Genomic DNA, 26,779 nt, shown 5'->3' with positions numbered 1-26,779 from the left:
TCATCAAAAATTGCTGTTCAACTTTACATTTTCATTATTAGTAAGGGTACTTTTTTCGCGTGAAATTTATTTTTGCTCAATCTCGTTTAGGTGTGTTTTGGTTGTGTTATCTTGCCGATAACAATTAACATTTTGAAAAGGCCTTTTTAACTCAATTCCATTGAATAGTATTCAATTAAAAGGTACTCTTAACCATTTTTACCGATTTCAATGAGGAAACATTTCAAGTTTCAATGTTTGTTATTTTGTTGATCTTGTCAATGAATATGTATGAATGTATGTGTGTGTGTTTTTGCTGCCCCAAAGGAGCCAAAGAGTTGAAGCTTCTATTGTTAACTACTTACCACTGAGTTTAGAGCAATACAATGAACAAGCAAACCAATTTGTCACTATTTATCATTTTCCAGTGAATACTATGAATGGTAGACAGTGTGCAGTAAATAAATGAAGTCGAGTTAATTATCCTTTATAATCGCTTGATCCGCATGTTATCCGCTTTCAACAACCAAAATATTTGACATAAATTGTGAATAGGTCTGAACAAACCAGTCGAATCAAAATAGACGCTTAAAAGAAAATTCAGCGCACGAATTGAAGCGTTTTTCTTTATACATGCAGTACATATTTTTTGTCATTACCTCTTCGCGTTTTTTGCGTTGCAATGTCAGTTTCCACAATACACTTCGAAAATTAAAGCAAAACTGTTAAATTAGCCACTTTCTCAGTGGTTAAAGAGTTGGCCAAGTGAAGAGTGATTAATGGGTCGAGTCTCGGTTGGAGCATCTTTTTGGGAAAATTAAATTGAATCGAGCGTCTAGCGCATATAAATTTTAATTAATGCAGAAGCTGCGGACTTATTTGACCAATTCTCTTACTGCTCACTCTTCTAGCGTGTATCCCGACAAGAGTGACTCTCTTAGGTTGACTGGTTCATACCTTAAGTCTGACCAAACTTGCACAAAACAATTTGAAATAAATTAATTAAAATTGTAAAGACAAATGTAATGATTAAGATGTTAATAGTGATCATTATGATCATTATCGTAATGATCATATCTTTGACTCTCTCTCAATTTGTTTTCATCTTTAGCGGCTAATAACCTTTGAAATATCCTTAATTTTAGTCGGTAATTGAATGAAATGTTGAATGTGTAAAGAAGTAGGAAAACTGTTTTTGTTCATTGTTCATAAATGGTCCCTACAAAGAGCTATGATAAGAGGGTGGTTTAGGGGCTGGCTGTGGAGGAGGAGATGTAAAACCCTCATTCAATACTTTCAATTCCAGTCCATCTCTTAAAAGATTATCACATTTATTGTTGGTAAATATGAATAATAAAAGTTACTATTTGTTTTCTTGTCTTCCCTTGTTAATATCATGTACATTTTTTTCTTGGTCATTTTAACATTCATCCTTTTAGTACCAACTACTTGTACTGTTGTCCATTGTAATCGGCTCTTAATACATGTACATTTGTATTTTCATGTATTTTAGCCGATTATCGGCTATTTTATATTAAAAAACCTTTAAGCCAAGCCGATTATCCCGTTAACAATAAATCCGTGTAAACCACTTGCTAAGTGCCTATGGTACATTGATTTTCATTAATCGCACTCCTTCCTACCAACAACATCCAAGGCTCATTTGACTGACAAATCTTTATCTTCCTATTCATCATCTTCTTTCTTGCCCAAAAAATCCAAGACTCTTTTCGTTGCCATTTCATCTGTGCTATAACCTTTTCTCATTAAATTAAAACATTTCATCTCTAAAAAGGCCAAACTTTACATTCAATTTGCTCTTTCCTTTCATCTTCCAGAGTCTCACTTTTTGCTTCTTCCTTTCTCATCTTCATTATCCTAAAGGTAGTATAAAATATATTTGTCCATTTTTGATCAACTCTTCTCTCTTTTCATTCCCTTTTCATCATTCCTTTTTCCTCCCTGTATGTGTCTTCATCATGAATACATAAATATATGAGCATACACAACTTCCATGCAAGTTACTATGTGGCTAGGCACTTCTTTTGTGAATCCCCGAAAGGACAAAAAGCCTTTGGTTCGTGGCCCTTTTCATCTCAATGGTATTGCTTTTTTTTATTATTATCATTACTTTATATTTTTATTTTTACAAAATGCTGTTTTACATTTTTGCTTGCCTGTGAAGTTGATTGAAAAGAGCCAAGACACACACACACACAGCATCACAAAAGGTCCTCCAATGAGCCAGTAACAGCGCAAAAAGTCTAATGATGAGGAAGAAAAAGGAGCAAAAGAGGATGACGGTGATGATGATGAGAATGAAAGAAGACCAAAAACATGAAAGAAGAAGGTCGCAAAAACAAGGCTAACTGAAAAAAAAATTTTACGCTTTACATTTACATTGTTATTGAATAGAGTAAAGTCTACTAAATACTCTTTACTTTTCACTAATACATGTAATCCTCTCGTTAATACACATAAATACTAAAGAAAGTGCTCTTGTAGTTCATTTTGTACCTGGGTTAAACTTGCTAAAGGTAAGTAGTAACAAGAAGAGAAAGGTGGAAGCGCAAAAAAAGCGAAGGCGAATTTCAATGGAAAACAAGAAAAGGTATTGAACATCCTTCTTATAAAGTACATAATAATGGACTTTACTTTCAACAAAACACTGCTTTTGCTCCTTTTTTCTTTCGTCTTCGTCTTCTTTTCTTTTTCATCTTTTCTTCTTCAACTTCATCTTCTTTATCATCATCATCATCTTCATCCCAATCATTTCCGTTGATGTGTTACTCGTGCGACTTGGGACGATAAAAGTCAAACCAATTTACTTGGACTTTCAACTCTGGTTAACCTCAAGACTCTTAGAGTTTTTTTTTGGTTCACCTTTTTTTTCCTGGTCAAGTTTCGTCAAGATCAAGTTTCATTTCGCTCTTTTTGTTGTGGCTCTACCTTATTATCTGATAAGCATCTCTGATTATGATCAGGATGATTATTATGAGATGAGGCTGATAATAAACTAGGTTATCTTGAAACCACAGAAAACAAGTAAAAGAATAAGCGAAACTTGAGAAAAGCGATTTTGTTTCTTGTTTCCTTTTTTTCACCTCATTTTGATTCATTCATTCAACAATTCATTTTAATAGCGACCTGTCAACACTTATTATCGCATCTACTTTCATCGACAATCAACCAGCCATTATTAACCAATTGTCACTTCAATTGTTCAATGTAATTTATATCTTTGGCCCACCGTCAGTTTGATAAGTATAAATGTAATAACCGCATTGGCCTTTAGCCTTTTATTTTTAAATGTCAACGTCTTTTGGTTTCACTCTTTTTTCACTTCACTTGTTCAACATTGTTGACTTTTGCTGCTCATGTTTCATAGTTATCTGATTGATCAATTTCATTTATTGATTCGGATTAATAGACAATTTTCAAGTCAATAACTAAATGATACTGATCTTTGCCGAGTTAACTCATGAAGTTTAAATTGATTCATTTAGATTAGTTTAAATCTAGAAAACAATTTTAAATGAAAGTGAAAACTATTTCATTAGTTTTAAATATATTTTTCGCTTCGATATGAATTCTAGGTCAGAATAGACGGAAATTTTGCTGAATCAAAATAGGCAACACTTTATGTAACGTTTTAATTTCAACTTCAAATTGATACCACTTTTGTGTCCGTCCGAAAATTTATAGCGAGAAACCTCATGTTTGCCTAATCTGTAAAAAGGCATTTAACCGTTCATCAACCCTGAACACTCATGTACGAATCCATTCCAACTATAAACCCTGGAAATGTGAAATTTGTGGAAAAGGTTTCCATCAAAAGGGTAACTTTAAAAATCACGAATTGACTCATAAAGGTATTAAAGCTTATCGCTGTGAAATCTGTAACAAGGCTTTCCATCAGGTTTATAATTTGACCTTTCACATGTACACTCATAAAGACACCAAACCATATACATGTTCATTTTGTAGTAAAGGATTTTGTCGCAATTTTGACCTCAAAAAGCACATGAGAAAGTTGCACGATGTTTTGTCAACAAACCCGACAACCTCAAGATGTCCAACAGGATAGTTCTGTTTCAAGCTAAAGATAGCCTAAAAATTCAGCATAAAAGCTAAAATTTGTTAAATTAAATAAAACTCAGTGGACTGATACAACAAGTTTCCAAAATGATGATATTGAATTAATTCAGCTTGGGCTTGATCGCTGTACACGAATATCTTAATCAAAATTGATAATTACTTGTCAAAGCATCAAATAATTATTGTCAATGTTTCATCAAAGTGGTAAAAAGATTGGACTATTTGTTTGTTTTAAAGCTTAAAATATCGCGATTATGAACTTTTAAACCAAACGTTGAAAACCAATCAAACAAGAATATATCACCAAATAAAAATTCTTATACATAAATTTACATGTTCGTATTCATAACTTTTGGGTGTAAAATATATCAGTGAGTCCATCAGTACCATTTCGCCAGAGTTTACCAATTCAATTACGTTCTCGTTTTATAACAATAAATTTTTGGCTAAGCAACTGCATTTCATTGTTATCATCGTATTATAAATTTTTATGCAATTATACTTTAATACAAATCTTCGTTTTAAATTCTCTATAACTATCTAATTTTCTCATGAACTTATTACACAAATCTAGTAGCAATCGCTATGATTTTGTTCAACCCGTATGTTTCTTTCCTAATTAAATTCGGAATTGGAACTAAAATTCGTGTACCCAAAGGATTTCCTTTATCGTCCATTAGAACCATGTTATTCGAGTCAAAACGAGGCACAAATGGCTTCTGAAGTCGCACCAAGCCAACAACTACTCCTTTCTTTTTTTGTCCCTTTATTGCTACAATTACCTTAGCACCCAATTCAGCTATTCTGGGTTAGATTGCTCAAATTAAATTGTAAATAGGTCATGTTTTCAAATCAATTTATTAATAAGTAGTTTGCCAGAGTTTGATTTAGTAAAAATCAACAATTTAATTTATTTTGAAAATTGCGCATATTTTCAATGTTGTTTAGTAGAGTCCTCTATCGTTTAATAAATGAACAACTTTTAATAACAAATTATTTTCTCAAGTCTTCATTGACCTTTGTGCTTGTTTACTGTTTTATTTCTTTATTAATTTTAATAGATTGAATTGAATTTAGTTTAAATTTAAAATGAGATTGTCTCTCATTCGTAGATGTAGACGGTTTGATCCGTCAAAAATGTTTGATGAATCGCCTGAGGAATTGGATAAAATGCGAAGACGTTATGAGTTGAGACAAAAGCTTAAAACTGAATTCAATCGATTCTACTACAATCCTTATAATTCAGCATATGGTGTTGCATACGTAAGTAAACTTTAAGCATAAATTAAGTTAGTAAATTGATAAATTTTTGTATTATTCATTCATTAGGTCGATCCACAATTTGAGAGATATTACGCTGCCAGATTTTACAGACTTGATTACTGGAAGCCTACCTTTGGTTCATTTATTCAATTTGTTGCTACAATCTTCATACCATTTATTATTCTTACTAGATTTTATCAGAATGAAGAAGTAAGTCAATTTTATATTTAATTGAACAAGATTTAACAATTATTGATTCCTCTTTTTCATTTTACAGGATATCTATTGGGAGAAAACGCAAAGTGGTGAATTGACATATAAAAATAGGAAGCTCTATTGTTTCTTATATTAAAAAAGTTGTACGAGTTATATTTAGTATGAGTTAGTGTAAAATATTGATTTAAACTCTAGTTTAAAGCTTAAAAAATAAATTTTTGATTAATCACTTTCGTTTTATTTTTATTAGGTACAAGTGTAGCCTCAGATCATGACTGATCGCAAATTTATTTTCACTGTGTACGATAAAGTCAATCCACATTTAAAGACTCAAATTTTGAATTAAATATTTTGTTTGATGGACAATCATTGATGAAATTGACTTTAAAATTTGTCATTTGGTCTCTTTTAGCACAGTCGAGGCACCAGATCATTAACCAAACTCTTTATTCGAAAGATAGTTTCGCATATATTCCTAGTCCAACAATAAACCATCAAACTAAATAACCAAAAAGTTTTTTCACCAAACACAATGCTACGAAATACGTATTCTGCATTTTTTCCCCTACCCTGTTTAAACGGGAATTTCTCAGTAACCTGAATTCTGATTAACCTTTGACTATTTTTCGGACATGTAATTCAATCGTGGCATTCAGTCTGCGCAAAAATTTCCCTTAGAATCCTTCCCATGCAGTAGCAATTTTCACACAAAAATTTGATGTTTTGACTTTATATATTGTATGTATGGATTATTTTTTTTAAATTCAATTTTGCATCATATCTATATCTAATATCATTGATTCCTATTTTTTATTTGGTTAATTATTCAAATTTCACTTTTTAATATTTCCCCATTTTACCGTTTATACGCAATCATGAAAAACAGAAGGCTTGAAATTATTCTGGAAATTTGTTTACGCAACAACTTGATTACTATTTGTCCTTTTTCATCATACACTGGGAATGAGATGAAGAAAATTAGAATATTTCAAATTTCATTTCTCGTTATGTTAGTATCTTTCCTCTGTTTCTTTTTTCGGTCAACTTTACCGTCAAGTTACTGTGTTATCGAACAACTACACATCACTTTCAGTAACCAAACTCAGAAATTATCAAGTAATTAACAATAATTGTAAAGGTTAATCAAGTCAAAATCAAAAGCTAACAACAAATCAAGGGTCTCACTTTATTAGAGCTTTACACTTGTTCGCCTTCAGTTACCGCAAATGTCCGCGAATCGAATTCATTTTTCAATTATTACCTCATTATCACCAGGACGACCAATGGCTTTTGACATTAGCAAAAAGACTGCTGGTTCTCGATCCATTGAATCATCTCATCCTCTTGGTGGCTATTCGATCAAAGAAGGTTTTATGTCTTCCTCTTTTTCCTTGACCAAATCACATTCCTTGTCACCCTCTTCATCAGCTTCAGCTTCTTCTCTGGCAACTAAAACCTAAACTCCTTCAAAACCACCTTCTTCCATGGCTAAATATTTACGCATTAAGTATTGTTTCTTGATCAACGTTATACCCTTCCAATGTTGCCCTGAATTGTAAGTGATATCCATCGTACCTTAACTCACTGAGGTTCCAAAGATATTGAACTTGAGGTGAATAGTATCTGCCTAATAAATCACCATTTATCAACTAATTCAGAGCATTTCGATTCACAATATACAATATATCTATTTCAAGTCTCAAGTAAAAATATCGCAATATGTGATTATTTTTATGCAATTATACTTTAATACAAATTATCGTTTGAAATTCTCTATAACTATCTAATTTTCTCACTAACTAATTACACAAATCTAGTAGCAATCGCTATGATTTTGTTCAACCCGTATGTTTCTTTCCTAATTAAATTCGGAATTGGAACTAAAATTCGTGTACCCAAAGGATTTCCTTTATCGTCCATTAGAACCATGTTATTCGAGTCAAAACGAGGCACAAATGGCTTCTGAAGTCGCACCAAGCCAACAACTACTCCTTTCTTCTTTTGTCCTTTTATTGCTACAATTACCTTAGTACCCAATTCAGCTATCCTGGGTTTTCTATAGATACCAATTATTTTTGGTGGTTTTCCATCAAGCATAGCTTGTTTCCCGAGCGCACTGTTATCAACAACTCGCATAAATGTACCAATTCGTGCTTGGTTCAAGATTTGAGAAGTACTGTTAAATTAAAAAAACATTGTGAGCAGAGAAATTTCTAAATATATATTGTAATTTTGTGAATTTATACATTGACACTTACTTAAAGTTTCGAGCATAATTTACCAACAAGGATATTTGATTCAATAGCCGAGAGTTTCCTGGAAATGACTGATGCAAATAGACAAAGATGGATTCGTTAAATAAGAGATGAAATTCGGAGTTTAAATGACCAAAACTAACTTACCATAATTCTCCAATTATTTAGAAAATATAAACAACAATATAACAACAACGAAATAACTGCACCATGAAGTTGATTACAATGAAAAAATGTTTTACAAATGAATGTTTCAGCTGATTTGAATGAATGCTCCACCTATTGATAAAATGAAGAACGAAAACTCGATTCTTATTATTCTCATGCAGTTTTTTATTCTTATTCAGTTCCGAACTATGCTCAAATTAAACTGCAAATAAGCCATCATTTTCAAGCCAATTTGAGTAGTTTTCCAGAGTTTGATTTAATAAAAATCAACAATTTAATTTATTTTGAAAACTGCGCATATTTTCGATGGTGTTTAGTAGAGGCCTCTATCGTTTAATAAATGAACAACTTTTAATAACAAATTATTTACACAAGTCTTCAGTGACCTTTGAGTTTGTTTACTGTTTTATTTTTGTAACTATTTCAATTGATTTAATTGAATTTAGTTTAAATTTACAATGAGATTGTCTCTCATTCGTAGATGTAGACGGTTTGATCCGTCAAAAATGTTTGATGAATCGCCTGAGGAATTGGATAAAATGCGAAGACGTTATGAGTTGAGACAAAAGCTTAAAACTGAATTCAATCGATTCTACTACAATCCTTATAATTCAGCATATGGTGTTGCTTACGTAAGTAAACTTTAGTTAAATTAAAATTTTAGTAAGTTAAGTAACTTGATAAATTTTTGTATTTTTCATGCATTAGGTTGATCCACAATTTGAGAGATATTACGCTGCCAGATTTTACAGACTTGATTACTGGAAGCCTACTTTTGGTTCATTTATTCAATTTGTTGCTACAATCTTCATACCATTTATTATTCTTACTAGATTTTACCAGAATGAAGAAGTAAGTCAATTTTTATATTTAAGTGAACAAGATGTTTTTTGGCAATTATTGATTCCTCTTTTTTATTTTACAGGATATCTATTGGGAGAAAACGCAAAGTGGTGAATTGACTTATAAAAATAGGAAGCTTTATTGTTTCTTGTATTAAAAAAGTTGTACGAGTTATATTTAGTATGAGTAGTGTAAAATATTGATTTAAACTCTAGCTTAAAGCGAAAAAAATAAATTTTTGGTTAATCACTGTCGTTTTATTTTTATCATTGTTATCTTAATTTCTGGTTCTCTCTGTGTTTCTATGTTTGAACTTTTGCTGTGCGAAAAATATTCAATAATCAATTAATTTTCAATAGGAAGCATTAACATCTTTCAAATCTTTCATACAGAAATGCATTCCAAAACGAACAAGTTGCAATACACAACAAACATTTGCTTAGCTAAATGCCTGATTATCCATTGTCTTATAAACCATTTACTTTTGTAACTCATTTTCTTACCAGCAGTAAATTAGTGGGCATATAAATTAGCCAGCAACCCGCTTCAGAGTCACTTTCAATATCTTTCCTTTTTAAGTTATTTTCTGTGTTTGGGGTTGATATTAAATTTAATAGACCGTGCTGATAGTCGCACACTTTTGACTGAATTACTTTTGCGCTTGTGACTATAGTATTATATTGCTTTTTGAATTGTTCAATTAATTTGGATTTAATTCGTTGTCGTTCTTTTTGCCCTTCACAAGTTTCGTTAATTTTCATCGTTAATGATGAAGATTAACTTAATGATGACGATGGATCGAAAGTTGAACACTTTTTAACATCCACAATCAAAGGCAATTTGCTTGAATTGATTTCAGGTAATTTTTTACATCTTTTCAAAGCCAAAGATTTCATCTTACTCTGATAATCTCATTGATGCTCTTAACAACATTACACAAGCCATTGGATTAATATTGAGCTGTAGCTAGAGTAGGACGCATTTTGGGATGTTTGTTACACGAAATGGAAGACAGAAGTAAACTTGATTCAGAAATGGTTAGGAATCAACAAAAGAATTAACTCGAACACCAAGAAAGTTGGTTAAATTGATTGTGATTCTCTTTTATCCAGTCTTTTATTTTTTTCAAATCATCTATTGATGTTCTTCACTTTTCCTTTTCACTCTCTTAACCATTGGAAATGCAACTGATTGGCAAAAGGGAAGAAAAGCTCGAGATATTTTGCTCTTCCAGTCCATTAATTCGATAAATAGGGCGAATTCGAAGAATTGGTAAATGGTGATGATGAAGACGAAGAAGAGTGATCTTGTTTAGCGATTCAATGGTGATTACATGGAGACTACAATTTTATAACTGCACAATCATTTATCTGAAAGCAGAGGAAAACAAAGGCAGATATTGAAACTGTATAAACACAAGTAAATTGGTTGCTTAGCGATCACATAGCTTTTAAAATTGCGTATTTTTGTGTGTATTTTGTGAGTAACATCATCATAATGATCATTATTTTTCCTTCCATTGTTGTTATCATTATTGTCACCGAAGAGAGGAATAAAAAAGAGGCCTTAATCGGTATTCAATTTAAATATAATTCACCCTGTAAAATGTATTTCTGTAAAGGTCATTACTTTTGATGATGGTAACAAAGATCATCCTAATCTGGTCTAAATCAAAGCATTTACTGTTATTTAACTTAAATGACTGACGATTGAGAGTAAACTTTTTAACTATTAAATAACCTTTTATGTTTCTCTAAATTCACAATCAACTGGCAAGAATTGTTTAAAGCTATAATAAAGTAAATCGCATCTCAATTTTATCCAATTGTGTTTACAAAAATAAAAATACAAAAAGTTACCCACAAAATTCAAGTCTTTAAGCGCAAACCAGGTTTGAACTTGGTTGAACTTTGCTTTTGCGATACTCCAAAACATAATCAACATTCACAGTTTTAAAATGTTGTGGTTTAAACATTGAAATAATTAACTCTTGCCTTGTTGACTGATACATAACATTGTAAGTGAAAAAAGTAAAACATTTACTTGGATTATTTCCAGCAGTAAATGGATTCCATATTAACAAGCTGAAAATGAAAAGATGAAAAGTTAAGAAGCAAAAAAATTAGCAAAATGAAAATATTTTTCAATCAAAGATGTTAATTTTATTTTAACTAATGGTTTATTGTAAACAAACTAAAACTAATGACATCAGTTATAACACAGTTAGTTAAGCATAAACTAATTGACAGACTAACACATTGAGTCTGGTAACAAGTGATATCTATTAACTTACAATTAACGGAAAAATTAACAGCAACAGAAGAGGTTAAAAATATAGAAACATGAGTTTTTACAGAAACACAGAATAAAATTTCCTACTCAACATCAATAATCTAACATCAAAGCTCCACCATTTTTGCCTGGACATCTTAATTGACTGTCACCAAGTTAGTATTCGAAGTTTAACCTAATCGCAGTTTTCGTACAACATTCAACATTTATCGAAGCTATGAATATGATTTACCTTGATATTGTACCTCACCTACGATTTTGTAATAAACAAAATATTTAGCATACAATAGTTTCTTTAATGAAAATTAACCTTTTTAAACAGATCCTGGACAGATTTTACAAGTTAAGCTTTCTTGTTTGAAACATAGAATCGTGTAACAATATTTTATTCAAAATTTATTTATTTTAGTGACCAGGTAAAAGATATAAAAACATTTGTATTATTAAATCTTTGGAAGCTTTGATGCCTTGACAACAGGATTATTGAGAGCAATTAAACGCCTTCCTTCAGATTTGTAATCATGGGTACAATCATGCGTCTCTGAGTAGCGATGTTGAGTGCAAAACATTTGACCACATCTGTAAATGGATTGAAGAGTAGAAAAATTGAATAAGGATTCTTTAATTGATCACAGGATTATTAAATGGGAAAATAATTGTTAAATCAACTTACCTGCAGTCATAACGCGTTGCCAAACCAAGTTTTTTGTTACAAGTGAAACAACGATTCTTTGATTTACTGGTCGATAATTTTGACTTATTTTTAACAGGAGGAAGAGTTTTGCTTTTACTTTTACTCAAGCTTATGGAATCTTTAGATGTTCTGCTTCCACTTGGTTCACTTTTGACGCCACTTTTAACTGATCCCAAATCTTTGATTGAATCCTTTCTTGACATAACAGGACTATTTAAATTAATTACGGTCACCTTTTGTGTGGATGGTGACCCAATTTGATCCTTCAGATTGTTGACTTTATTAGGATAGGAGGGGAAATTGTGATCATTGTGGTAACAATAATTAACTAAACCAGTCATAGGAGTCGTCTTTGGTCTATCTTTTGAATCATTTCTCTCAACAGTTAAGGATAATTCATTCTCATAATTAGTAGTTAATGACGGATCCAAAATGATCTTTTTATTAATAGACCGTTCCGATAGTCGCACACTTTTGGCTGAATTACTTTTGCACTTGTGACTATAGTATTTCTTGTTGAATTGTTCAATCAATTTAGATTTACTTCGCCGTCGTTCCGTTTGCCCTTCACAAGTGTCGTTAATTTTCACAATGGGCTGCAAGGTTACTTTAGCGGGTGGAGATGGTGAGACCAAAGGTGGAAAGATCAACTTGGACTTAGCATCACGATTAAAATCATAAGAAAATGACGATGACGAAGAGCCTCTTAATGGCGATGAATCGAAAGGTGAATCCTTTTTAACATCCACAATCAATGGCAATTTGGTTGAATTGGTTTCAGGTAATTTTTTACATCTTTTCAAAGCCAAAGATTTCATTTTACTCTGAATTTCTCTCATCTTGAATCTAAGAACATCATTTTCTTTCTGCCGCTGTTCATTTATCCTAGCAATATCAATTAAACCAATTCTCATGGAGTCACTTTGATCACTTGTTTCATTGAATTTACCAAATGGATCAGCTGATCCTATGCTGGAGCGATCTGTTCCCGTTGTACCGGTTGTTCGTTGACTTGAAGAATACATTCGTATTTCATTTCCATCCTGAAAAAAGACAAACCCAGATTGTCTTAAATCACTTCTTTGATCACAACCATGATCATTGCTAGACGTTTCATTAACTGATTGAGCCTCTTGATCAAGATTAATTTCAGGTCCAACTTTACCATCACTATAGTTTTCTGCTGGCAAATTGTGTCCAAAATTATTCAGAGGCCCACCACGTAGCTCCAAAACAAGTCTCAGTATTGCTCCAAATCCAATCCCATACTCTTCCAAGGTGAAGTCATCTTTCAACTCTTCACCCTGCCAGATTAGATGTTGCTGAGTCTGAATGTAAGGGACAAGAAGAGAGTCAAAAAAATTAGATTTATGAATTCAAATAAATAATACTTTTATCATAAATTTGATAAAAAAAAGGTTGAAAAAATAAACAGGAGAATCAACATGAAGAGGATCGCCGTGTTTAAGGAAATCTCCAACAAATACAAAGCTTTATGTTATTCTTACTTCTCCCAGAAGCTAATTCAGATTCTGTATAAATCTTAAAATTAAACCATAAATAACGACGATAAAAAGCAATCTCTCCATCAATTGTGAAAACAGTACAAACTGTAAAAACATTCATCTATGAATATACAGTAAGCTAAATCAGTGAAATGTTTTCTCATAGCAGTTACCATTGTATTCCTGACCAACATTAATTTTTGTATGTTATTATACGGATCATGCAACCAAAAAATCATTCAATTGAAAAATTCAATTTATTTGTTATTACCTGAATGGAAGGAAAAAAATAACGAAACTTTAGAAGAAAAGTCAATATTAATCTATTTTGACTGGGTCCAAGTTGAAATTGATAAACAATCAAATGGTTAACAATCAACTACTCATTGTAAGTTTAAACTGTGGCTTAAACAATCTTTTGTTTCTTAATTTATGTTAAGCTTTGTCTTAACTGTGTTTAAAATCAAACAGTTAACAATGACCAACGCCAATGTAAATAGACTGCTTCAGATAATGTTAATAAAGGTTTGTCAGTGAATTCATTTTACTGATGAACAGCTTAAATTAGTTGATAATAGTCATTATATAAAGAGCTTTTAAACTTGTTCATCAATCAACTTTCACTCTTAGTTTACTCCCAATTTATTCCTTCCATCTTTTTGTAAGCTTTTCTGAGTTAATTTCAAATTTTCAGGAGGTTGACAAAGATGGGCTTGAACAGTAAACCTGAAGAAAAGCTGATCAAATCTAATTAAAATCGCTTTACTCCTTCACATCTTTAGACTTTACTGTTCTTTCTATCATCAATAAGTTATTTATATTGACATCACCCTCCTACTCTTTTGTATTATCATGAAATTAAATAACCCAGCGAAAGATGAACATGTGCTAAATCAACATTAGAAAATGAGAAAAGGAATTTTAAAAGAGCAAAAAGATGAAAAAAATATCCATATAAACTGCTTCCTGTCATTCTCATCACTATCGTTCATCAACTAGATTGTTATTCACTCGTCAACCCGGCCTATCATGAGATATAATTGTTCCTTGATAATCATGCAATGGTGAAGTCTGCCATTTCCAGTATTTAACTAGGCTTAAAAAGGCAGGTTTATTGGTTGGTTAACTTTTATCATTACCATCAATATCCAAAAATTTGAAAATATCTATCAAAAAGAGTGAATGAGGGTGGAGAGGAAAAAGTAAATTTACAAAGAAATATTGAGAAAATTAAGGTAAAATCATTCTGCTTGAAATTCATGAAACATGAAGAAACCAATCTATCATACCGCTTATCCATATGCACATGAATATCACAAACTTCCTTTCCAAATATTATAAACACACTGATCTAAATAACCTAATCGTGCCTACAACATTCGACTTTATCCTCTCACTCGTTTAGATGAACTTTTTTTGCTGCCTTTTGCTCTCTCACTTTCTAAGTTATTATTAAAACGATGATAGTAATAAACATAATGATAATGGTGATGGTGATGTTAGTGATGATGATTATGAGACACACAAGCATTAAAGGCTAAAGTAGAATAGTCACAAAACGGAAGTTTTTGCAGATGATCCATATTCCTCATCATTAGTCTTTTGTACTTCTCATTTCCAGGTTCCTCCCTTCAGTTTTACTCATCCAGATGAATATATTTTTTTTAGCAAAAGACAGTCAAAACTCACCACCAAAATACCTTCTTCTTGTTGCAGTTTCATCTTGAGACAGTAAATTGTCTCTTGAGGTAATATCTGGATCTCAAAGGTTGTCCCGGAAAAGGTTTCCACATAGATGGGTATCTGGTGAACTGACCGATGTCCTCCAGTGTACATCATGGATCCATAGTTTGTACGGATCCTGTCCATTTCTCTGCCCTCTCCTCTTCTTCTTCCTCTGGCTTCCTCTTCAGTGACAATGTGATTATTAATCTGATCTTCTTCTTCTTCTTCTTCTCCATCTTGTCCAGGAAAATAACCATAATGATTTAGGCTAGTTGAAGAATAACGAGATGGAATAGAGTCATCAGGAAAGAGTTGAAAATCTTGAATAGGTTGAGCAGAATGACAACCACTAGCCACTTCACTTAATCTACTTTCGATCAACCTTAGCTCTGTATTTGGAGTTGTAACCTCTGACTCTGTAAAGTCACTTTTAGCATCAACATTGTCCTTCTTCCTTTTCTTTATATCAGCCTTGCTCTCAATATTTTGCTTAAACGGAAATTGAGTTTCCACTGGGCTGACTGTTGAACCATTTATTTCATCATTGTTATTTGATCGAACTGCTTCTCTATAAATAGCTGGAGCCGAGGAACATTTCTCACTGGATTCAACCTTTGAAATATCAGTGATGGTTGAGCTTTCTGTTAAAGACATACCCAATGGTGCTGAGGCAGAGGTAAGATTAACAGGGGATTGAGCTATAACCGGGATTGAAGGTGATTTGATTAGAAAAGTTGATCCCATGGTTGTGACAGTCACCGATCCAGAGATTGGTGGCTGAATATGGAGAGGTGGTGAAGAAGAGGTTGGAGGTGAAATTGGCTGAGAGGTTGGCGACTGTAAGGGTGACGAGGATGAAGACGACGAAGGTGTATCTAACATATCCACAGCTGTTCAAAAATGATGACAACGGTTTTGTAATTATAGATGCCAGTAAAATGTTGAATAACAAAGTCACTTTAAATAAAACCATCATGGTCTTTGATACTGGTTAATTTTTAATTCCAAAGGCTTCTTATTTCTTAGCCGAATCAAAATTACAAGCGTCTTTGAGTTGACAAACTGGTAACAGTTATTTTTACGGGCCAAACGATTTTTACCAAGTTGGGACGATGACATTAATTGACCATTTTTCAACACAATGTGTTATTGTGATTGATTAGACTAAACTTGGTAGGAAAATAGGAAACAAATAATCACCAGAAAAATAGATTGAGCTAAAAACAAAAATGAAGATGTTAACAAAAGGATTACGTTTTGACTTAACCAAATTGTTTCTATGGTAATCATTTGTTACTGTTTCTTTATTTTTGTTTTTTCATGTTTATGGCAATGGGTTTACTTTTGATTTTAGGTTTTTTGTAATTGAAGTTCAATAAATCAATAATTGAACAGGCTAAATCGATAATGAGATCATAATTATTCTCAATGACTTTGAGTGTTTTTGAACAAAAGCGAAATCCATGAATAGGTTTTTTGTTCCTGGTTCAAGTTTTGTTGAGCAAAACGTTTTTTACTTCTTTTGTGTTTATTTAATGTTTTATTTCTTTATTGTTTTTAATTGATTGAATTTAATTCAATAATACACAGATTTTTTTATAAGATGGAAATTCAGTCCTTTGTCTTTAATTTTTTACTTCTTCACGTCCTAGTTTTGGGACACACAGACAACGCTCGGCCCGATTTTCAAAACAAGTCATGAAAAAATTTTTATAAGATTTAATATCGTCTATGGTCTAAAAACTTGATTTTCACATGTTAATTTTCCCATAGGTTTCAATCAAATTTTTCCATCGACTCTTTTTGAAAATCGATCTGCGTTCTATATGTACGTCCCAAATCTACGAACAAAGTACCAAATGAGAGAAAATAAACTGAATTTTCTCTGTATGAAGAAAATCTAATTCAAAAAATCTAAATCTGACATGTTATTGCATTTTGAAATCGGTATCATCTTTTACTAACCTTTGATATGCAACACTTGCGTTTTTTTGTTCAACGATAACTCAAAATAAAAGTCTCGATTTTGGTGCAATCTTCAGAATAAGTTCCTATAAGAGCAAAAATTCACTGTAACGGTAGTTTTTGATAAACATTGGCTCAGTCCCGAAATTTGGGATATTTTACATCAATAGAGGGCGCCAAATGCACATAAAACATAAAAATTAGTTTATTTCAATTTAGTTGTTGGTTTGTTTAGACATGAAAACTGAAACCATTTGTGCCATTTAAAACTTTCTTTGATCCAGTTTTCGAGAAAATCGGGTTCAAAGGTGAAACTTGGAAAGATTTTTGTACAATTATGGAAGCAAATTTTTGATGAAAATCATTTTAATGATGTAACTTCTGATGGTCAACCAGAAACTGATCTGTTGCATAGAAATAGAAATTTTTATTGTCAAAATAAGTGCATTTTCTAGCTGACCATCAGAAGTTACATCATTAAAAATATTTTCATCAAAAATCTACTTTCCATAACTAAACAAAAGGCGATCGAAGTTTCACTTTCACATCGATTCTCTCGTCAACTATCGATCGGATAAATTATTTAATAGTTCTAATGCACTAAACTCTTATGCTTCAACCCTCCAAAGGCTCAACACTTAACTCAAATGCGAGTTTCTGTCTGCGCTCCTTTTCAGATAAAAACGTCTTCACATCATCACATCTTGACAGCACCAACGCACATAAAATTAAAAATTGAAAAAATTTGAAATTGCATACCAAAAGCTCAGATTACACTGTTTCCAGTAAATCTAGTGTAAGTAAACTTCAAGCATAATTTAAGTTAGTAAATTGATAAATTTTTTGTTCATGCATTCATTAGGTCGATCCACAATTTGAGAGATATTACGCTGCCAGATTTTACAGACTTGATTACTGGAAGCCTACCTTTGGTTCATTTATTCAATTTGTTGCTACAATCTTCATACCATTTATTATTCTTACTAGATTTTACCAGAATGAAGAAGTAAGTCAATTTTTATATTTAATTGAACAAGATGTTTTTTGGCAATTATTGACTCCTCTTTGGAGAAAACGCAAAGTGATGAATTGACTTATCAAAATAGGAAGCTTTATTTTTTCTTATATTAAACAAGTTGTAAGAGTCATATGTAGTAGTGTAAAATATTGATTTATTTATTTAATTCCACTAGTTAATATTTCTCCATTTTGCCGTTTATTCGCAATTATAAAAAACGAAAGGCTTGAAATTATTCAGGAAATCTGTTTATGCAACAACTTTGAGACTATTTGTCCTTTATCATACACTGGAAATGGCATAAAGAAAACCAGAATATTTCAAATTGGGTTTCTCGTTATACAGCTGCGAAAATGGAGTTAGACCTCGATACCATATCTTTGGCGCATTGTTTGGTATCCAAGTATATCGACGGTCATTTTTTGAGATAAATTAAGCACAATCAACATCGATTCAATGCTTTAGGCAAAAAGTTTAATGTTTTCACATGAATTATCCAATTTTCTTCTTTAATCGTAATCAGTATATCCTGGACAATCAATTTCGTCGCTGTTGTCCCAACAATCGGTTATATTGTTACACTTCTTCTCTATTGCAATACATGAAGTATTTTGTCCACAGTGAATTTCCTGTAAAAAGCAGAGCAAAATGTAAAAATTAGATTAATATATGGACTTGAACACAAAACAAGAATCAATGAAATTGAATCGTTTGAGAAGGGAAGAGGAAATAATTAATGGAAAAGTATTTGTTAGTAATTAATGAAAATCAATTTGTAATTAGAGTAAAATTGCAATGGAAACACAATTTTCCAGAAATCAAATTTCAGTTGAGTTAATTGCAATTGGCATTCCAAGTTAATGAAGATTCACGAAACTGAAGTAAAGTATCAAAATGAAAATGTAAAGTTTCAATTACGATATAAAATTGAAAGTCGCTAAGGTAATTGCGGTTAATCTTGAAACTATCAGTTGAACTACAAAGTCTTAGAATTTCATTTTCATGGAAATCCTAAAAATCTTACGGATTTTATATTCTGTTGAATAAAAAATGAACAATTAATCTTGTTGGAGGTTTTCTTTATCTTTTTTTCTTCAAGCATTATTTTTCTTCATTTTCCTCTTTGTATATTCATCATTATGGAATCAGTTTTGATTGTCTGTAAAGCATGGTAAAATATATAAACAGAATAAATGAATTTCCGAGGCAGATTAACGAGGAGAAGAAGATGATGATGAAGAGAAAGAAGTAAATAGGGAAAAGAGAACAATAAGTTGGAAAAGAAACGGAGATGAAAATTTTTCAAATCATTTCCTATTTGATATAATGCTAATAATAATATTAATAAAGACTGGGGAACAACCATGAAGATCCCAATGTGAATTGAGAGAAGAAAAGATCAGATGAAGTATATAAAGAGGTAAGCTTCAGCATTTGAGATCCGGTTTAAAGAAATGATAATAATATTGAATTTCAATGGAAAGCGCAAAATTAATAGTGAAAAATCATTTCAAATTTCATGAGATTTTTTTTCTTCTTTGGGTTAATTTTTTGTTGCTGCAAATTTAATTTCCTGGCGCACACAATTATAATGATGAAATTTGCAAAGGGTAAAAATTGTTCACCTATTTCCAGACTCAGACAATGTCAACAATTTAGATCAATAAGTGGTTTAAATTTGCTAAATTGACTTCCTAACAACTTGGTGGGTATTCAGATTCAGATATTGTTGATGGATTTGTTGGTGGGGATTCACAATGAATCAAGGATAACAGGATGTTTCTGTCTTTCAAAAAATTGGGTTTGACTAGTTGAGTTGTTCATTAATAGTTGAATCTATTCAAATAGATATTTTTTGTTGTTGGATATTTAATTGTGGTTTGGTTTGTTTGATCAATGATGATACAAAAAGATGGGGAAAATGTTTCCAATTGATTTTTTTGTTCACCAATAACATTGAAGTCAATGAATAACTGAATGCATTTTATATGTTTATTAAGATAATCTTTTGATCACAAACGTTAATGCAAACACTTAACCAATTGGCATTCATTGAACTATTCACAATTGAATCAGTTGACTGAGTGTAAATCAATGCAATAGATTTCAATCAATCATTAATATAATCTTGTCATAATTATTGGGTTTAAAATTAAACATTGCAATTAACAGTTGGCAGAATATTTTGCAAAGTTGAAAATGAAGAGATTATGAGAGGAAAAAAGATTGCAATTGAAATATTGTTCATTTGTTCATCAACACAAATTGGTATTGAAAAAGAAGCTAAAAGTGGTGAAAAAGAGATAAAATGAAAAAGAAAGCAAAGATTGAAAAAAAGTAACTGAATATGGATAAGAAAAAAATGATGAAAATACTGCCAGATTGAGGTAATGATGTTGGAAATGATAATATTTGATAACAATGCAAGTAAAGCATATGTGTCAATGTAACACAATGGACCGTGAAAGTATATTCATAAACATGTTTAACCAGTCAAGTCCAAGGTTGATATTTTCATGATAGATGAGCATTTGCATTTAATTCTTGTGCTTTGATAATATTGATTCTGGATTACTTTTTGCTCTGTTGTCATGAAAGTACAAACATGAAAGATGATAATGTTAGGTAATGGATAAAAGTGCTTTGAAAGTGAATCGACAATTATTGAATGTAAATTGGTGGGAAAAAAATTCCGATCTGATTTGAGTGAAAGGAAAAGTTAAGCAAAAATTTGCAATCAAGAAAAATGGTGATCAAAAGATATGGCAAGAAGATCGTAAAGGAGTGGTGATGATAATGAAGAGATGCAAGGGACAGTGTCCCTCCCAAGATAAGGTCACAATGAAAATTGACGACAACTGATGTTACAAGAAAAGGAGGAGATATGATGATGATGATTAGAAGGATAAAAATGGCTCAACCATAAAACAAGGTCATTGATTTACAATGATGGACATCAATTAATTGATTGCTGTAACTCTTAATCAAAATAAAAGGCAGCAACAACAAAAAAGCCATAGACAAGAGGGACCAGTTAATGACCATTAAACACAAGACTGATGAGAATGAACAAAGGCTGAGATAAAAGAGAGAGAGTTGAAGAGGATGGTGATGATGAGCTTGATGATAAAGGTTAATAAGTTTCATCTTTGTCCTCAAATCCAGCTTGGATAAAGTGATACACACCCGAAGAGGGAAAAGATGATGTGATATCATCACTATGGAAGACATTTTTCTTCCTTTCCTCCTAATTATTATAATATGATGCAAAAAGTAACAATAAAAATGATAATAAAACTAATAATAAAAAATAATATATAATTTACAGTGAAAAGCAACTTTCAGAGATTCATCTTAATTTGATTAACTTGAATAAACAAACTTCAATTGTACAGTTTATCATTGCAATTTTAATTGTATTGAAACTATTAAAACGCCTTTACTTTCCCTTATTTTTTTTGTAGTTCAACAATAACTCATAAGGCAATGGAAACGATAACATGATAATGATGATGAAGTAGATAAGGTAAAAATTAGATGACGAGAGTAAATGAAATATGAAGGGAAAAAACTGAAGTAAAGGTTAAGCAAAGGCTATCTTGAAAAGTTTGAGTGAAGAGGGGAAAAAGTCGTAAGAAGCTAAAGATGAACAAAAATAATGATAATGAAAGAGGAAGATATGAAGATGAAGATAAAGGTCGGTCTGTAACAATCAAGACTAAACTCAATGTTTATGGACATGTTTTTATAGCCCGCCCGAAAATACTGCCAAAAAATGGCTCAAGATATAAAATACTCTCCACCCGAGTAGAGAGAGATGATGATGAAAATGTAAAGATGCTCAACAACTTTTTTTAATGTAAGAGGATGATGAGGAGGAAAGAGACAAATGGTGAATAAAGCGATACAGAAACAGCATAACAATATATACTGAAAGGGTATGGCTCAAGTCGGTTATTCATTGTGTTCCCTGGTTTCACTGTAGTAGGCCAGGTCATAATAAATTGAAATACACAAAAAGTTAAGTCAATTTGATTATCAGTGTGATGGGAAAGATGATAAATAATGTAAATACAAAGTTTAAACAAGGTAACTAAGGTAGTTTAGGGTATGGAACCACCAAAGTCTATCGGATAGGTGAGAAGAAAGTTTAAATTTGAAGAGAAGAACAAAATTTGAGTAAAATGTGAAGTTTGAAGGGATAAAGAAAGCAGATAAAACAAAGCAGATTGAACAATGTGCTTACACATTCTGACAGTTTATTGACAAACAATAAATATTGTGAGGATAAGTTTGCAGTAAAGTTCAAGCATTATTGAGATTTGCTTTTACTAACTAAAAAAATCAAAGTAAAGAGCAGCTTAATCATTATTGAAAAATGATGATAATCATGATGATAGAAGAACAAGAAAAAGGTTTGCAACTTTGTTTTTGAAAGGGCGAAAAAGTTAAGACAAGTTTTGTTAAAAAGTTAACTTTTTACCAAAATTTGTGAAATTTTTACAAGAAATGATGATTTACTGGATAAAACCAATTGAAGAAGGAAAAGCAAAGTTGAGTTTGCTAGCTAATTGATTGTTTACATTTGGTTCATCTCATTGTCTCTGAAAGAGCAACAGGAGATGATGAGGATGCAGGGAAGCATGAAGAGGAAGAGTAAGACTAATAACAATAAGGATAATAAAATTTCCGCTGATTCAAGCAGTTTTTGTTATCATTAAAATTGTTATTATTATAATTATTGAGACGAGTCTCAAGTTGAGGAAAAGAAATGAACATTGCTCAGATTCTTGGCAATGAATGTTTTTTCTTGGCCAGCGTCCATTTAAGGGTGAAGAAAAATTTCCCACTGAGTGTTAAAACATTCACCCAATGCAGTTAACTATATCATAGAGAGATTCATGATAGTAAACATAATATAAAATGAGTAACGGCTATGAAATGGATGGAATAGAGTCTTGTGAAATATTTCACCTTCCAATGTCTCAGATAACAAAGATATTTAGTTGCTTTTCATCTTGTTAAATATCTTCTTGAAATCCTTTTACAAAGGAAGACAGAAGATGCAAGAGAAAGAAAGAGAGAAAGGTTTATATTTCCAAAAGCTCAGAATAATCTTAACGTAAACAGGCGATACTGCTTAATTAGCATCATGTTACTCCAAAAGATTATGTATATTGGTTAGCGAGTTGGTTTATTAATCTTACATGTAACATGATTGTTATTTTTTGTTGAGCAATTTTTCTTGTTTTCACATTTCCAAAACATCAACTCAATTTGGGTTATCAATCAGAATTTTTTTCATCATCTTCTTCTTCGTCTCATGCATCAATAAACACATTGGTTTATGTCTGTCTAACGCTAAATTAGACCTTAATCATTATCTAAGTAATCAAGCTTACATAAATAGTAGAGATGCTTGGCTAACAGAATAAAGGAAATCTGATTTTCAACGATAGATTTTCGATCGATTGGATTGTAAATATTATGAGATGAGAGAAAGATTAGGGATGAGAAATGTTTCAGAGATACCAACTGAATATTGATTAACTGGTGAAGTATTAAAAAGGTTGAAAGAATACACAAGATAAATATGGAAGATTGATAAATGATTAAAGCAGAAAATGTTAATGGCTGGGAAAATGAAAAGGATATCAAAGGGATTGGGATGAGAATGGTAAAGGTTAACTTACGTTTTCACCACAATCACAGTTTTTCTCGTCCGATGAATCGAAACAATTCATATGGCCATCACATCTTTTTGATAAAGGTATACATTGAGTATTTAAACACTGCCATTCACTTTCTAAACATTTATAAGTCTTTTCACAGACACAATCTTCAATTTGGAGAGATTGATGTTGAGATCGGGTTACTTTGATGCAATTAATATCATCAACTCTCCATTGGTTTAACTTATCATAACAATAACGAGTCCTTGAGTGAACTCTTTCTTCATCACAGGATACAGATTCACCTTTACACGTTGGCCCCCAATCGGACCATTTATCCCACTTATATTGATAATGTTCAGGCTCCTCTGGATCACTTTCATCTGCACTTTGATCACCATCCACTTCAGATCCATCACTATTATCACTTGATGTGGTTGAACCAGTTTTACTAATTTTGGTACTCTCAGTTCTAGTTGAACTTTTAAATTTAAAAAGTATTGTCCTTTCATCAATATCTAAACCGGTGAATACTCCATTCTTTTTGGCACTCATTAGGTTAAGGACTATCTCATTTAAAGAACAATTAACATCTCTATTAAAATGTAAAATTAAATCAACAATGATTCCATTTAAATTGTACAGCAGATTGTCTCCTTTTCTCACTGAGATGAGTTCCACTTTATCCAATTGAAGAGGTACAAGTGAGCGAGATAAGTTGATCGCTAATTTAATCTGTAAAGCACGAAATTTCATTGGATTTTAGGATTTGGGCGTAAATGGAGGAAAAAAGGTGATGGAAGATGAGAGGGAAAAGGAGAGGAATATAAAAGGGGAGAAAGGTGAAAAGATGGAAAGAAAAGAACAATAAGAATTAGATTCGGCCGTGAATTAGGTGTATTCAGTAAATGGTCTTTACATGTTAGTTGAATTATTTCTAAGCCAAGATGAAATCATGTTCACACTCGACCTTCTTACCTTTTCACTAATAAGCCAAGACAGCTTTTGAAAGGCATCACTAGTTCTATTTTTTAATTGACGACTGTACATTTTATTGCTGACTCTGAATTGAGCTTCGATAATTTTTCTCTCTCTAAGACGGTTATGATGGTTTCCATTTGAAGCAAGTTGACTTTTGAAACCATCTGATACGTGAAGGGAAACAATGACAGGACCATCCATGATTCATGTAAATAAAATATAATAGAGAAAGAAATGTTAGTAAAATTGATAGATAAAGAAATCGTACCGATTAATTATTAAGAAAGCTTACCAATAACGTATTCACTGGTATTTGGTAAATCACTTATTCTGGTTGAATTGTGTAAAGGAAAGTGTTTTGCAGAATCTCTGTTATTCCTATTATTGGTGTTAACAATATTGGAATTTTCTTGAGAGTTCAACATATTGGTATTGCTTAAATCCATTGGACCAAGTTTGACTGCATTAGAATTGACAAGGAACACATCTAGAGATAATTAAAAAGAATTAATTAAAATCGAATAAAGATTAGAAAATAATTAACAAGAGGAAGTATTAAACTCGATATTTTCACTTACCTTTTTGTAAATGAATTACATGATAAACAGCCAGAAAGACGGCAATAAATAAAACAGGGAATAGACATAAAAATATTAATCTTCTTTTAGCATTGAAACCACTAGATTCGACATCAACATGATGAATTTGATCACTTTTAATATCTCCAGGGTTAAACTGTAAGAGAAATGGAAACAGAAAAAGGTTAAACACAGAAAGAATGGAAAGAATGTTAAGTTTGACAATTAATTAAATTTAACAAGAAACACACCATCATCAAGTTAACATTGTTGTGATTTCGTTGTCTATTTAAAGTTGCATGGTCATAATAAAGTGACCCACTGTGATGATCTAAAGGTGCCGATGAATAAGCCACTGTCCAAATTGGTGGTTTACAGGTTCGCTGCTGTTGATGATGATGATTATGATCGTGTTGAAGAGTACCACTGTGAATGTCTCTTGCTATAAACATGGTCTTAACATCTTTGTAAGAGTCAGATGAACGAGAGGAGGAAGAAGAACAGGATGGCAACGATAAATGGGAGTAAATTGTTGATGATGAACAGGACATACCCCTGTGAAAATAGTCCCCCTCACCAAATAAAAGGAATTTGGTGTGAAATCAAAAAGAAGGGGCAAAAATCCTTCAAGATGAGAGGTTGTAGAAAAGGGTGAAATGGAAGATACAAATTTGAAGTTCAAGTATATGTGTAAAATCAATAAGATCAATTTTTATCCAAATTTATCCATTACTGAAAGAATGATTATATCTGGATAATCCTTGGTAAACATTTACACACAATTGTCATCACAAAAGATAAAATAGTCGAAGCAAATGAAAATATCCTTTGTATCGAAAACTGCCGATAATCAGAAGCCAAACAGAAGATAGATAAATTCACTTCACTTAAAAAAAGAGCAAAAAATTATTGGTATAATCCAAAGAGACCCAAAAAAAGATGTGAAAACTGAGATATTAAAAAACAGCGATGGGTACAAAAGTGATGCTAGTATGAACGTAAGCACATAAAAAAATCCAATAAAGAGTTGTTAGTTGAGTTAATGGCGATTTAAATTTGAAACACTAATTTTCTCCTTTAACTATCTGCTGTACAAGGTTATGAGTTGATGTGATTGACCAGAAAAGCAATGGTTAAACATTGTAGCAAGTAGTTTAGAAGCTGTTGTTGATTTTGATGTTGGTAAGAAACATGTAACCAGCACAGAAAAAAGAAGGTTGATTATTGTAAAGAAAAATATTCTAAACAACAGTTGATGTATTCCTAAAAAATATAAATATATTTATATAAATATCTGTGTACATGTATTGGAAGAAACAGATTTACTAAAAGTAAATTAGAAAACAAAGAAGAAGAAAAAAACAAAAATTGTCAAAAAAGAGTCCAACAATCAACAAAAAAACTGTTCAAGTAAACTTTTAGCCAAAGCTGTTGTTCACAATGTTCAACTTTAACTGAAGCCTGACAACCAATAACAAAAACCTGATTCTCCAACAACTGCGCCTTCTTGCTCCCTAACATTGACTC

At 31.7% G+C, this 26,779-nt stretch overlaps 6 protein-coding genes across 9 annotated transcripts; 2 read left to right on the top strand and 4 right to left on the bottom strand.

Moving 5' to 3' along the window:
• Positions 1–4,381: 4,381 nt before the first annotated feature.
• LOC149093908 (large ribosomal subunit protein uL14m-like) lies at positions 4,382–4,883 on the bottom strand (the record flags this gene model as incomplete). The annotated part of the gene is made up of 1 exon (XM_089267397.1): positions 4,382–4,883. A coding segment is annotated over one exon (246 nt), but the record flags the coding sequence as incomplete, so codon positions are not given.
• Positions 4,884–5,079: 196 nt separating this feature from the next.
• On the top strand, positions 5,080–5,938 carry LOC107370296 (uncharacterized). Of its 2 annotated transcripts, XM_025160686.2 has the most exons (4): positions 5,080–5,340; positions 5,407–5,550; positions 5,618–5,721; positions 5,807–5,938. In XM_025160686.2, exons 1-3 carry the CDS (start codon positions 5,167–5,169, stop codon positions 5,690–5,692), a joined length of 393 nt encoding a protein of 130 aa, XP_025016454.1. In that variant the 5' UTR covers positions 5,080–5,166; the 3' UTR covers positions 5,693–5,721; positions 5,807–5,938. The 2 variants fall into 2 exon arrangements, with proteins under 2 accessions (XP_025016454.1, XP_015793778.1); XM_015938292.3 differs by lacking the exon at positions 5,807–5,938 and having other exon boundaries at positions 5,618–5,785.
• A 1,322-nt stretch (positions 5,939–7,260) lies between these two features.
• On the bottom strand, positions 7,261–8,036 carry LOC107366506 (large ribosomal subunit protein uL14m-like). Its single transcript, XM_015934162.3, has 3 exons — positions 7,959–8,036; positions 7,815–7,882; positions 7,261–7,732 (listed from the first exon to the last, which is right to left on the bottom strand). The coding sequence occupies exons 1-3, from the start codon at positions 7,959–7,961 to the stop codon at positions 7,360–7,362; spliced, it is 444 nt and encodes a 147-aa protein (XP_015789648.1). The 5' UTR covers positions 7,962–8,036; the 3' UTR covers positions 7,261–7,359.
• Positions 8,037–8,348: 312 nt separating this feature from the next.
• On the top strand, positions 8,349–18,111 carry LOC107366605 (uncharacterized). Of its 2 annotated transcripts, XM_015934260.3 has the most exons (3): positions 8,349–8,611; positions 8,688–8,831; positions 8,905–9,071. In XM_015934260.3, exons 1-3 carry the CDS (start codon positions 8,438–8,440, stop codon positions 8,977–8,979), a joined length of 393 nt encoding a protein of 130 aa, XP_015789746.1. In that variant the 5' UTR covers positions 8,349–8,437; the 3' UTR covers positions 8,980–9,071. The 2 variants fall into 2 exon arrangements, with proteins under 2 accessions (XP_015789746.1, XP_089123955.1); XM_089267829.1 differs by lacking the exons at positions 8,688–8,831; positions 8,905–9,071 and adding an exon at positions 17,866–18,111.
• Positions 11,390–16,302, bottom strand: LOC107370040 (uncharacterized). Its single transcript, XM_015938017.3, has 3 exons — positions 15,003–16,302; positions 11,788–13,136; positions 11,390–11,693 (listed from the first exon to the last, which is right to left on the bottom strand). The coding sequence occupies exons 1-3, from the start codon at positions 15,918–15,920 to the stop codon at positions 11,558–11,560; spliced, it is 2,403 nt and encodes an 800-aa protein (XP_015793503.2). The 5' UTR covers positions 15,921–16,302; the 3' UTR covers positions 11,390–11,557.
• Positions 18,112–18,155: 44 nt separating the features above from the next.
• Positions 18,156–26,716, bottom strand: LOC107367894 (uncharacterized). Of its 2 annotated transcripts, none has more exons than XM_015935651.3 (6): positions 25,504–26,716; positions 25,253–25,409; positions 24,967–25,161; positions 24,672–24,838; positions 23,715–24,428; positions 18,156–18,650 (listed from the first exon to the last, which is right to left on the bottom strand). In XM_015935651.3, exons 1-6 carry the CDS (start codon positions 25,801–25,803, stop codon positions 18,531–18,533), a joined length of 1,653 nt encoding a protein of 550 aa, XP_015791137.2. In that variant the 5' UTR covers positions 25,804–26,716; the 3' UTR covers positions 18,156–18,530. The 2 variants fall into 2 exon arrangements, with proteins under 2 accessions (XP_015791137.2, XP_025016630.2); XM_025160862.2 differs by lacking the exon at positions 18,156–18,650 and adding an exon at positions 19,051–19,180.
• Between the last annotated feature and the right edge of the window lie 63 nt (positions 26,717–26,779).

Source organism: Tetranychus urticae, chromosome 2 (genome assembly GCF_039701765.1).
Source record: "Tetranychus urticae isolate SD_2017Ah chromosome 2, NJAU_TeUrti_SD_1.0, whole genome shotgun sequence".
Taxonomy (NCBI): Eukaryota; Metazoa; Arthropoda; class Arachnida; order Trombidiformes; family Tetranychidae; genus Tetranychus; species Tetranychus urticae.
Note: the sequence above shows the minus strand (reverse complement) of the source record. Positions and strands in the feature narration are given on the sequence as shown.

Excerpts from the sequence above, each read along its gene's own strand:
- LOC107370296 (XM_025160686.2), top strand. The coding sequence starts at position 5,167 with ATGAGATTGTCTCTCATTCGTAGATGTAGACGGTTTGATCCGTCAAAA. Across the intron at positions 5,341-5,406 it reads CAGCATATGGTGTTGCATAC|GTCGATCCACAATTTGAGAG; the intron begins GTAAGTAAACTT and ends TTCATTCATTAG. Across the intron at positions 5,551-5,617 it reads GATTTTATCAGAATGAAGAA|GATATCTATTGGGAGAAAAC; the intron begins GTAAGTCAATTT and ends TTCATTTTACAG.
- LOC107366506 (XM_015934162.3), bottom strand. Across the intron at positions 7,733-7,814 it reads AATTATGCTCGAAACTTTAA|TACTTCTCAAATCTTGAACC; the intron begins GTAAGTGTCAAT and ends TTAATTTAACAG.
- LOC107366605 (XM_089267829.1), top strand. The coding sequence starts at position 8,438 with ATGAGATTGTCTCTCATTCGTAGATGTAGACGGTTTGATCCGTCAAAA. Across the intron at positions 8,612-17,865 it reads CAGCATATGGTGTTGCTTAC|GTCGATCCACAATTTGAGAG; the intron begins GTAAGTAAACTT and ends TGCATTCATTAG.
- LOC107370040 (XM_015938017.3), bottom strand. The coding sequence starts at position 15,920 with ATGTTAGATACACCTTCGTCGTCTTCATCCTCGTCACCCTTACAGTCG. Across the intron at positions 13,137-15,002 it reads AAGAAGAAGGTATTTTGGTG|ACTCAGCAACATCTAATCTG; the intron begins GTGAGTTTTGAC and ends CCTTACATTCAG. Across the intron at positions 11,694-11,787 it reads GCAACGCGTTATGACTGCAG|ATGTGGTCAAATGTTTTGCA; the intron begins GTAAGTTGATTT and ends ATCCATTTACAG.
- LOC107367894 (XM_015935651.3), bottom strand. The coding sequence starts at position 25,803 with ATGTCCTGTTCATCATCAACAATTTACTCCCATTTATCGTTGCCATCC. Across the intron at positions 24,429-24,671 it reads CTTGGCTTATTAGTGAAAAG|ATTAAATTAGCGATCAACTT; the intron begins GTAAGAAGGTCG and ends CGTGCTTTACAG. Across the intron at positions 18,651-23,714 it reads ACTGTGATTGTGGTGAAAAC|GAAATTCACTGTGGACAAAA; the intron begins GTAAGTTAACCT and ends TGCTTTTTACAG.